General features: G+C 43.7%; 1 protein-coding gene across 2 annotated transcripts in view; it reads right to left on the bottom strand.

Moving 5' to 3' along the window:
• Positions 1-10,121: 10,121 nt before the first annotated feature.
• znf143b (zinc finger protein 143b) overlaps positions 10,122-12,829 on the bottom strand; it is a 103,259-nt gene continuing 100,551 nt past the window's right edge. For both annotated transcript variants that reach the window (XM_086007978.1, XM_086007979.1), the window contains exon 16: positions 10,122-11,541. In XM_086007978.1, the coding sequence (XP_085864104.1) occupies positions 11,452-11,541 (90 nt within the window). In that variant the 3' untranslated portion in view covers positions 10,122-11,451. The remainder of the gene's footprint in view (positions 11,542-12,829) is intronic.

Here is a 12,829-nt window from a genome sequence, read left to right as displayed (position 1 = left end):
GGCAGTATACTGGCGGTCCTCAGGGCAGATAGGGAGCTGGTGGTACGCTGATTTCAGGTCAATGGTCGAGAAGACGCGGTACTGCGCGATCTGGTTGACCATATCAGCTATGCGGGGGAGTGGGTAGGCGTCCAGCAGGGTGTAGCGATTTATTGTCTGGCTGTAGTCGATGACCAGGCGCTGCTTCTCGCCGGTCTTAACGACCACAACCTGGGCTCGCCAGGGGCTGGTGCTGCCCTCAATAATCCCTTCCTTCAGGAGCCGCTCCACTTCGGTTTTAATGAAAACCCTGTCCCCGGCACTGTATCGCCTGCTCTTTGTGGCGATGGGCTTACAGTCGGGGGTGAGGTTAGCAAACAGTGAGCGGGGGGGGGGTGACTCTGAGTGTGGAGAGGTTGCACCTGGTGCGCGGCGGGCAATTTGGGAGCTGCTGGCTGCGGACTGTGAGTGGGGGTAGGGGTCCACCGTACGCCATCGTAACACTTTTAAGGTGGCACTGAAAATCTAACCCCAGCAGGACGGCAGCGCAGAGGTCGGGCAGGACCAGAAGTTTAAAATGATCGTACACGGTCCCGTCTACTACGAGTGTCACTACGCAGTAGCCGCCGATGTCCGCCGACTGGGACTCGGAGGCCATAGAAATCCGCTGGTGCGCAGGCAGGACTGGGAGAGGGCAACGCCGCACCGTGTCGGGGTGGATGAAGCTCTCCGTGCTCCCAGAGTCAAAAAGGCAGATTGTATCGTGGCCATTTACCTTAATATCCATTGTGGAACTGGCCAGCTGGTGCGGTCTCGCTTGGTCCAGTGTAACGGATGCCAGTGTAGGGGTCGGTGTGTCGCTGCGGGTATCAGATGAGGCGGTGTTGGGGGCCTGCTGCGTTCCGGCTGTCGTCCAAGATGGCGGCGTCCATGATCCCCATGTGTCTGGAGGCGTCCAAAATGGCTGCTGTACCGGTGGTTCGCACATGGCCGGGGAGGCCCAAGATGGCGGCCCGCATGGCCCACACGCGGCGCTGCTGGGGTTCGGGGTGGCTTTGGCCCTGCAGACGTTAGCGTAGTGTCCCTTCTTCCCGCAGCCCGAGCAGATCGCGTTTTTCGCCGGGCAGCGCGCTCTGGGCTGTTTTGCCTGGCCACAGAAGTAGCATTTCTGGCCTTGGGGCACTGCTGTTTGGCCTTGGGACACTGCTGCAGTAGTTGGGCCGTTGCTGGGGTGTGGCTGGGGTGGCACGGCGCTATGAGGCGGTCCTACCGTGTCCCAGGCTGTCATTCCCCGCGGCGTCCACGGTGCAGAGGAGTAGGCATCCATGCCCCGGTAGGCTGCATCCAATGATAGTGCGAGTTCAGAGGCCTTGTTGAGGTCGAGGTCACTCTGCTCCAACAGTCGCTGTCGGGTGTAATTGGATCTGTGGCCCGCTACAAAAGCGTCCCGGATAAGTTCCTCGGTGTACACGGCGGCCTTTACATCCTTACAACCACAGGCCCGGCCAAGCACAGACAGTGCCTGAAGGTATTCCACGGTCGATTCCCCAGGTTGTTGTTTACGACTCCCCAGAAGGTGCCTGGCGTACACTTCGTTCACTGGGCGCGTGTACTGGTCCTTGAGGAGCTTGATAGCGTCCGCGTACGAGGTCGCGTCTTGGATGACCGAGTACACTCGGTGGTTCACTTTGGAGGTCAGGACATCCAGTTTGTCCTCGTCCGATTTGATTGCTGCGGAAGCGGTCAGGAATTTTTCGAAACACTTAAGCCAGTGAGTAAACTTGGTGGATGAGTCCACCTCCTGATGATCTAAGTCCAGGCATGCTGGTGTGAGGATCTTCTCCATTATAAAAATTTTGTTGATAAAATTGATGCGCTATCAATTACTCATAAAAGACTGAGAGTTAAGGGAGTAACTAAAGGCTTTTATTAACAAAAGAATGAAGGTCTGCCTCGAGTGGTCGACCGGTCCAGAAATACAAAGGGCTGGGGAGCAGTCACCTTTATACTAGGACTTGTGGGAGGAGTCAGCTGAGGCATGTCCAGGCATGTACACAGTGGAATACAAACAGTGGTTTACCACACGGGGCGTTGCCCCTTTAAGAACGCGACCTAACGCGATGACGTCACGTCGCACATCACGTGACCGCCCTAAGCGTAGGCAAACGCGATGAAGTCATGTCGCACATCACGTGACCGCCCCAAGCGCGGGAAAACGCGATGACGTCATGACGCAATCCACGGGACTGCCGAGTCAGTCCTCGTGGCATCCCCGTTTGGGTAAGACCTGTTCCAAGGCTCTCCTGCATCGATCCTTGTTGTTTTCTGTACTTCGTCAAATCCTTCATTAAAGACCTGTTGGATTGTTTCTCCTGAGTCGACCTCAGTGATTTGGTTAGGAATACGCCTATTCCTACACAGTTTCACTAAATCAACATTAATATAATTGGGTAACAACGGTCGGGATATTAATTTGGAGGCAGGTAGGGGGCGGGGCTAGAAAGCAGTCGGGAAACCCAGGATTTCCCACAGGTCATGCCGAATTTAACGGCAGGGCCTCATTAACGTTTCAAAGCTCTCCCACCCGCAGCCTGGCGGAACCCAAATTGAACATCGGTGGGCAGGTTATTGGTGATTAAGTGCCGCTTGATAGCACTGTCGACTTATGTGGCTCGGTGTCAAATTTTGTTTGATAATGCTCCTGTGAAGCGCCTTGGGGCATTTTACTATGTTAAAGGCACGATATAAATGCAAGTTGTTGTTGTTGTTGTAAATATATCCTTAATTTTCTCCAGTGCTTCAACATCGTTTTTGTAGTATAGAGACCAGAACTGCACACACTACTTCAAGTGTGGTCTAACCAAGGTACAATATAAATTTAAAATTACCTCCCTGCTTTTGTATTATATTCCTCTAGAAATGAACCCCAGTATTTTGTTTGCACTCTTTATGGCCTTATCAACTTGTGTTGCTATTTGGCAATTTATCTATCTGTATTCATATATGGTTTTATGAAAGGGAAATCATGTTTAACAAATTTGCTGGAGTTCTTTCAGGATGTAATGAGCAGGGTGGGCAAAGGTGAGCCAGTGGATGTGGTGTATTTGAATGTCCAGAAGGCATTCGATAAGGTGCCACATAAAAGATTACTGCATAAGATAAGAGCTCACGGAATTGGGGGTAATATATTAGCATGGATAGAAAATTGGCTAACTAACAGAAAGCAGAGAGTCGGGATAAATGGGTCATTTTCCGGTTGGCAAACGGTAACTAGTGGGGTGCCACAGGGTTCAGTGCTGGGGCCTCAACTATTTACAATCTACATTAATAACGTGGATGAAGGGACCGAGTGTAATGTAGCCAAGTTTGGGGATGATACAAAGATGGGTGGGAAAGCAAGTTGTGCAGAGGACTCAAAGAATCTGCAAAGGGATATAGACAGGCTAAGTGAGTGGGCAAACATTTGGCAGATGGAGTATAATGTGGGAAAGTGCGAGGTTATACACTTTGGCAGGAATTTTTTTTTTTTTTAATTATTTAAATTGAGATTACAAAATGCTACAGTTCAGAGGGACTTGGGGGTCCTTGTGCATGAAACACAAAAAGTTAGCATGCAGGTACAGCAAGTAATTAAAAAGGCAAATGGAATGTTGGCCTTTATTTCAAGGGGGTTGGAGTATAAAAACAGGGAAGTCCTGCTACAGCTGTACAGGGTATTGGTGAGACCACACCTTGAGTACTGTGTGCAGTTTTGGTCTCCTTATTTAAGGAAGGATATACTTGCATTGGAGGCAATTCAGAGACGATTCATTAGGTTAATTCCAGAGATGAGGGGGTTGACTTATGAGGAAAGGTTGAGCAGGCTGGGCCTATACTCATTAGAATTTAGAAGAATGAGAGGTGATCTTATTGAAACATATAAGATACTGAGGGGGCTCGACAAGGTAGATGCAGAGAGGATGTTTCCCCTCGTGGGGAAATCTAGAACTCGGGGGCACAGTTTTAGAATAAAGGGTTGCCCTTTTAGAACTGAGATGAGGAGGAATTTCTTCTCTCAGAGGGTCGTAAATCTGTGGAATTCTCTGCCCCTGAGAGCTATGGAGGCTGGGCCATTAAATACATTTAAGGTGGAGTTAGACAGATTTTTGCAAGATAAGGGAGTGAAGGGTTATGGGGAGCGGGCGAGGAAGTGGCTTTGGGCCCAAGATCAGCCATGATCTTATTGAATGGCGGAGCAGGCTCGAGGGACCAAGTGGCCTATTCCTGCTCCTATTTCTTATGTTCTTATTCCCAAATCCCTTTTCTCCTCTACCCCATTTAGTTTCTAACCTTCCAATGAATAAGTGGCCTCCTTATTCTTCCTACCAAAATGAACTACCTCACATTTCACTATATTGAATTTAATTTTCCATTTATTCGTGCATTCTGCATGTCTGTTTTGCCTTCCTGTATTTTGGTGCAGTCCTCCACGTTATCAGGTATACCCCTCTCCCAACTTCCCCCCCCCCGCAACCCCCACGGTTTGGTATCATCTGTAAATTTTTACACCATACCTACAATTTCTGAGTCCAAATCATTTATATATATATATATATGGTGAACAACAGTGGTACCAGCATGAATCCCTGTAGAACATCACTTCTCACTTTCTGCCAGTCCGAGAAACATCTCTTAGTATATTTCCTTCCACTGACGTTAAGTTAACTGGGCTATAGCTCTCTGGATTAGTTCCAACCCACTCTGTCCACCAGTCTTCTGGCACTATTACTTTTTGTATTGAATTTTTATATATGGGTACCAGTACCTCTGCTATCGCCTCCCTATTTTCTGAGTATCTGTGGATGCAATGCATCTGGACTTGGGGTCTTGTCCTCCTCAAGTTTGGTTTGTTTGACAAGTATCTCCTTTCTTTCTTTCTTTCTTAACTGTTATAATATCCCTTTTGACTTCTTCTACTGTTGTCATTTCCCCTTTGTTAGCCTCTTCAGTGAAAACTGAGGCAAAGTATCTATTCAGTATCCCTGGCATTTGAGTATTATCTTCTATGAGTTTACCTTGCTTATCCCTTAATGGCCATATCCTAATTTTAATTCTCCTTTTGTTACATATGTGCTTATACAATACTATTTTTTAATGTTGTGATATTTTCATTCCATTTCCTATTTGCCTTCCTAATTGTCTTTTTAATCTCTTTCCTAAGATCATCATATTCCCTTTTGTCATCATCTTTTTTATTTTTATGTACTTTTCCTATGCCTTTCTCTTTAGATTCAATTTTATTCTCTCTATTTCTCCTTGGCATTGTATTATTAACTAGTTTGCTCTTATTTTTAGTGGAATATATTTCTTCTGAACTCTATTGATCTTTCCTTTAAATATTGCCCATTGTCCACCTCTTTGGCAATATTTCTTTCCAGTTTACCTTCCTATCATCATTCCCTCATAGTTGGCTTTTTTCCAATCTATTTACTTTGATCTTTCTACTATTTATATATCTCTCAATCATTATCTTAAACCTTATTATACCATGATGACTACTCCCTAGGCGTTCTCCAATGCTTACCTCTTTTATCTGCTCCGATTACTGGGTCTAGCATTTTGCGCAGTGCCACAAACTTTAAAGTGAGCTGAAAACTTTATACAAATTCTCACAAAATAATTTCATAATTATATAGTTTCATTCAAGGTACTGACTTGGGTGTTTGCCTTTCAATATAATAAAAGTATGAAATAAATCCAAGCAAATATAGTTTCACCAATTGGTCATTACCACAATTTGTTAATCAATTGTTTTTTGTCAGCTGTTTCTAAAATTAAGTATTTTATAACTGCCAGATTTTTAAAAAATCATTCATGGGATGTGGGTGTTGCTGGCAAGGCCAACATTTATTGCCCGTCCCTAACTGCCCTTGATAAGGTGGTGGTGAGCTGCCTTCTTGAACTGTTGCAGTGCATGTGGTGAAAGTACTCCTACAGTGCTGTTAGGTAGGGAGTTCCAGGATTCTGACCCGGCGACGATGAAGGAACGGCGATATATTTCCAAGTCAGGATGGTGTGTGACTTGGAGAGGAACTTGCAGGTTCCCATGCATTTGCTGCCCTTGGCCTTCTAGGTGGCAGAGGTTGCGGTTTTGGGAGGTTCTTGAAGAAGCCATGGCAAGTTGCTGCAGTGCATCTTGTAGATGGTACACACTGCAGCCATGGTGCACCGGTGGTGGAGGGAGTGAATGTTTAAGGTGTTGGATGGGGTGCTTGGATGGTGTCAAGCTTCTTGAGTGTTGTTGGAGCTGCACTCATCCAGGCAAGTGGAGAATATTTCATCACACTCCTGACTTGTGCCTTGTAGATGGTGGAAAGGCTTTTGGGAGTCAGGAGGTGAGACACTCAACACAGAATACCCAGCCTCTGACCTGCTCTTGTAGCCACAGTATTTATGGGGCTGGTCCAGTTAAGTTTCTAGTCAATGGTGACACCCAGGCTGTTGATGGTGGGGGATTTGACAATGTTAATGCCATTCAATGTCAAGGGGAGGTGGTTAGACTTTCTCTTATTGGAGATGGTCATTGCCTGGGACTTGTGTGGCCCGAATGTTACCTGCCACTTATCAGCCCAAGTCTGCATATTGTCCAGGTGTTGTTGCATGCGGGCACGGACTGCTTCATTATCTGAGGAGTTGCAAATGGAACTGAACACTGTGCAATCATCAGTGAACATTCCCATTTCTGACCTTATGTTGGAGGGAAGGTCATTGATGAAGCAGCTGAAGATGGTTGGGCCTAGAAGACTGCCCAGAGGAACTCCTGCAGCGATGTCCTAGGCTGAGATAATTGGCCTCCAACCACCACAGCCATCTTCGTTTTTGCTAAGTATGACTCCAGCCAGTGGAGTGTTTTTCCCGATTCCCATGGACTTCAATTTTACTAGGGCTCCTTAATGCGACACTTGGGTCAAATGCTGCCTTGATGTCAAGGGCAATCACTCTCACCTCACCTCTGGAATTCAGCTCTTTTGTCCATGTTTGGACGAAGGCTGTAATGAGGTCTGGAGTCGCGTGGTCCTGGCGGAACCTAAACTGAGCATCGATGAGCAAGTTATTGGTGATTAAGTGTCGCTTGATAGCACTGTCGACAACACCTTCTATCACTTTGCAGATGATTGAGAATAGACTGATGGGGCGGTAATTGTCCGGATTGCATTTGTCCTGCTTTTTGTGGACAGGACATATCTGGGCAGTTTTCCATTTTGTCAGGTAGATGCCAGTGTTGCATCCATATTGGAACTGCTTGGCTAGAGGTGCAGCTAGTTCTGGAGCACAAGTCTTCAGCACGACAGCTGGGATATTGTCGGGGCCCATAGCCTTCGCTGGATCCAGTGTGCTCAACCGTTTCTTGATATCACGTGGAGTTATTCGAATTGGCTGAAAACTGGCTTCTGTGAAGGTAGGGACCTCAGAAGGAGGCCGAGATGGATCATCTACTCAGCTCTTCTGGCTGAAGATGGTTGCAAACGCTTCAGCCTTGTCTTTTGCATTCATGTGCTCGGCTCTGCCATCATTGAGGATGGGGTTGTTCATGGAGCCTCCTCCTTCCATTAGTTGTTTAATTGTTCGCCACCATTCACGACTGGATAGGGAAGGACTGCGGATCTTTGATCTGATCCGTTGGTTGTGGGATTGCTTAGCCCTGTCTATAGCATGCTGGTTCCGCTTTTTAGCATGCAGTTAGTCCTGTGTTGTAACTTCATCAGGTTGGCACCTTATTCTTAGGTACGCCTGGTGCTGCTCCTGGCATGCTCTCTACACTCCTCATTGATCCAGGGTTGGTCCCCTGGTTTGATGCTAATGGTAGAATGAGGATATGCCAGACCATGAGGTTATAGATTGTGGTGGAATACAATTCTGCTGCTGCTGCTGATGGCCCTCAGTGCCTCATGGATGCACAGTTCTGAGCTGCTAGATCTGTTCTGAATTTATCCCATTTAGCACGGTGAAGGCTGTCCTCAGTGTGAAGATGGGACTTTGTCTCCACAATGACTGTGCAGTAGTCACTCCTACCAATGTTGTCATGGACAGATGCATCTGCGACAGGTAGATTGATGAGGACGAGGTCAAGTATGTTTTTCCCTCATGTTGGTTCTCTCACCACCATCCGTCGGCCCAGTCTGGAAGTATGTCCTTAGTTAAATCCGTGAAATACTAAAAATAGAGCCTATATGCATGTATTACTGAAAAGTAAAACTTCAGGAAGTAAAACCTAAGGCCGCATGCGGGATTGCTCAGCAATCGGGAAGGTACTGCGCAGGTGTGCACGGCCGCTTGTAAATTTAAAGGTACCGCGCACAAATTTTTTTTAGAGGGAACATTGCCTAAGGCCAAAAATTATCAGGCAGTATGCAGTATGCTCATATTGCCCATACTAATTTCTAGCCATGTTTTATTTATTAAAATAATAAACTAATATTGCACACAGTAATATCAAGACTCTAAAATTGATACGTAAACAATTAATGCATTAAGATACTTGTATAGTTCAGCATTTTAAAGTTTGGTTTGGTAGGTGGAAACTGATTGGCAAAGCTCCCAATGAAAACTGTCGCTTGTATTTTAAAAACATACTGACCAGAGCATCTGGAGCAAGATCTTATCAGTTCACAATATCTGGCCGTGTTCACCAAAGTACACAATGAAGTTTCATTAATCTTCTGACATCATCAGAATACGCATTAAAAATCATTTGCCAATTACCACATATCATTTTCATCATGATTATAGCATGTAGAAATGAGGTGATGTTTTAATCAAATTTGCGAACAGATGAGAAAATATTTGATGAGGACAATATAAATTGTTTCAAATTACATGATCTACAGAATATAATAGCATTTATAGAAGACTGCAGTATTATGATGTGTGAGTTTAATTATATTGTTATATTTTAAATATAGTTTAGTGCTGTTGGTAATCCATATTAATTGAACTGCTTCTAACCAAGGTCTCCACTCCTGATTGTTAACCCGTGTTCAAAAGTGCACGTATGGTCTTCTGGTGACAGATCCCACTTCTGACATTTATGGAGCGGACTCAAAGGGCCGAATGGCCTACTTATGCTCCCATTCCTTATGTATGAGGTTTAAATATGATGCCCCATGATTGACCAGCCCAACAGCCTTTACATGTAAAGAATGCCCACTTGGGCAAGGATCTGGAGAACTGGTGCAATCTACAAAAGCATATTCAACCGTGAATCACAATCTTTGAGAGGAAGGATGAGGGCAGAAAAACATATTCTTTTGTTCCTTACTGTGTAGCCTCTCTTTCTCTCAATTGGATAATCAACTGACCATTTCTTCAATATGCCAAAGATATTTGATAGCAGATATGCAAGTTTCTTTGGAGTGGAAATAAATCTTAACCAGCCTGAATGTATTTCAGTTTTTGCATATAATCATTGATTAATTATGGGTGCTATTTGATAGTTATTTACCAATAGGAATTAGCAAATTATCAGGTCAGATTCAAGGGGCTAAATGGCCTACTCCTGTTCCTATGTTCCAAATATACCACAGGATGACATCAATCCAAAAGCATAAATTCATCACAATTTTACTTTAGAAAATAAATAAAATCACTTGGGTTTTATAGAACACCTCATCATATCTATCAAAAACATCTCAGAGTAATTCACAATTATTTGGAATTGCAGCAGCTGCTACGCAGGCAAAATGCACCAGCCATTTTGAACACAGAGTACGGAGAAGAATGAGTCGTTAATAAAATTTTGGTGGTGTTGGTTGAAGAAAGAATTTTGGCCAGTAGAGCAGGTCTACTCCCTTCTCTTCTTTGAAGACGGCCACAGAATCCCTAATTTCCAGCTGAACCAATGGAACAATTGGAGGTGGCCTCAGTTTATAATACCTCATTCATAGAATGGAACCTCCAACAATGCAGCACTCCCTCAATACTGTGTCAACCTAAATTATGTGTTCAAGTTCCACACTGGAGCTTGAACTCACAACCTGCTGACTCTCGAGCGCTTCCAAGTAAGCCAGGCTGCCAAGTTCAGTTAGGCTGAATAATGAAAGTAATGAAAAGGTCATAGAGGTTTTTAAACATTAAAAACTCAAATAAAAACCCTCACAAGAGAATTAATTTCAAAATATTTTCTTTTAATATACTTAAAAAATATTCCCTGGCAATACCTGCTAACAAGTTAAGCTACTACTTCAAAATAAAAAAGTATAAACATTTTAATTTTTTTCCCCAATTTCTTTTAAATATAGCATAATAGCTATTGCCTTTCTACAGATGGGAGTTATTGCTCAAGTCTAAGCATATTTGATTTAAAACCCTATGCACTGGATGCACCTTTATCATAAATTCAGCAAGTCATTCAAGCAACTTATTGTGTTTTTGTTTTCTTTTTGCTTCAGGAAGTTAAAATGCCTTCAGAATAACACCGAACACAAAAAAGAGTACGTGTGTTAAATTTGAATAAAGCAACATAAATTTAGATTGTATGTCTTTAATATTGCACAACCAAAGCTCTTCTTTTTAAACTTTTACATGATCATACGTAAAAAGTAAAATGTAGGTTACATCTGTGGCATTAGTATGTATTTACAGGTAATTGGTCACAAGCAAAAGATCAAACACCTTTTAATAGTATGAAATAAATTTTCATAAAAGTGTAAAACTGTAGTCCCAAATATGTTCAACTCCTTAATGTTTGTACTAGAATATAATATTCTATCATTTAAATTTCCCAGTTGTTGAAATACATGCACATATAAGTTTTTAACACATGCTCAGGCACTCCACATTTTCGGGCCTACAGTTTAAAGTACCTTAATATCAAGAACCTGATTTGTCTAGTCCAAACTGTAAACAGTCTACAGGCAGTGATAATTCACACTCTAAAGCTGCAACATATCATAGAAAGTAAAAAAAAAAATCATGTTTATACAAGCTTTAGCAAAAATCATTTAAGAGGAAACTGTACATATGTGTCTAATAAAGTTAATAAACTTTGGAATAAAGAGTCCGCATCTTTAAACTGGAAATCAGCACTACAGTAAATATTCTTCCCACTCACACATCCATCTCTAACACTGTGGTTTGCAGAGATACTGTTTATTTTTAAAAATTGTGGTGTATGTAATGCACCTGAGAAGTGACAAAAATAAATTAGAATAGTATACAACATGTCATAAGGGAAGAACGGAGATAAATGAATGCCCAAATTCTCAGAACTAGTTTGCAGTATCACACATTTTTTTTCATTAACTTACCTTCAACTAGTACTCCAAATGAAGGCTGAAGAAATTCATGATGTTCAGTACAATATATTGCAGCTTTAAAATGTAGTTTAAAAGCTACACATGACCTGTGAGTGATACAGTCTGTATATTATATACAGTACCAGTATTGTTAGAAATAGGCAGAACTGCAGCCCTTGTATTGCTTTCAATTACTCTTTTATTGATGTTCATCAATCCCTGGGGTTTCACCATGTTGTATTCGAGATGCTATTCTGATCGCTTCCTCCAATGACTGCTGCTCACCAAGCTATGAAAAAGCATAAGAAATATAATGATTTGTAAAATGTAATACTTCTTATGAACAAAACTGCATATCTCAGTTCTCAACATTGTGCCAATGATTATTAGGTGTTCTGTCAGTCAAACTATACTCACAAGAGCTTAACTTGGATGATTAGTAAAGTTAGTTAAATCACATAGATAGCAACAACAACCTACATTTATATAGTGCCTTTAGCGTAGAAAAGTGTCCCAAAGCATTTCACAGAGGCGTCAAACAAAAATGGACATTGAGCCAAAGAAGTAGATGTTCGGTAAGGGAGGTGGAGAGGCAGAAGGGTTTAGGTAGGGAATGGAAATAATCCATTGCAACTTCAAACCTCTCCAGATGTACTGTACAGTGGTATCAGTTAGGGTGTTGCATATTTTATAGGGTACGGTAGCATAATGGTTATGTTACTGGACTAGTAACCCAGAGGCCTGGACTGATGATCCAGAGACACGAGTTCAAATCCCACGACAGCAGGGTAATTTAAATTCAGTGAGGCCAGAAATGTGGATGATTGTTGCAGTGTTCAGTCCCATTCACAACTCCTCAAAAAATCAACTCCACGTGCAGCAAGACCTGGATAACATTCACTCTTGGGCTGATAAGTGACATTGGGGCCACACAAGTGCCAGACATTGACCATCGCTAACAAGAGAAGGTCTAAGGGGGAAAAATTCTGTTGCTTTGCGCCCGAAGCAACTAATGCCCGGGCGCGGCGATGTTTGCCCTGCTCGCAAAATTGACCAGACATTTTGCAGCGGCGCTAAACACTACTGCCACGATCTCCTGCGCCCACAGATCATGACATCAGTCGAGCGTGCAACGCCCCGGACTGGATATTGAGTGGCGTCCCCTGCTTTACCGCCTGCAACAATAGGTTGAGGGGAGCATTTTGCAGTCGGGAAGGGACTGGAGGAGCGCTATTTAAAGGCGACCGCTTCCTACCTTTTTTTGTCGGCGACATTTTTGCACCACGCATTCGGAGAGAGAGAGAGACTTCTGGAGCGATTCAACACTGTGTGAAGGAGTTTTGGGTACTGAGCAGCACTTTGGAGGTTCATTTTGATTTGATCTTCCTTGCATCGATTTAGAAGAGACTTTGGGGGCTGCACTCTGAGCTCTTTCCCTGGGCCTCTCCATTGTTCTTTCCAGCAGATTTGATGTACAGGTCTCTCCAGACTGAGATTCAAGGCTGCAATGAGCAGGGTGTGGATGGAGAGCAAGATCGACCGTCCCCCTTTAAGAACTGGCCGGCGCCAGTGTGTCT

Source organism: Somniosus microcephalus, chromosome 15 (genome assembly GCF_052327205.1).
Source record: "Somniosus microcephalus isolate GS21.2 chromosome 15, FLI_Smic_1.0, whole genome shotgun sequence".
NCBI classification, from domain to species: Eukaryota; Metazoa; Chordata; class Chondrichthyes; order Squaliformes; family Somniosidae; genus Somniosus; species Somniosus microcephalus.
The sequence above is the reverse complement of the archived record's forward strand: the minus strand, read 5'-3'. Positions and strand labels throughout refer to the sequence as shown.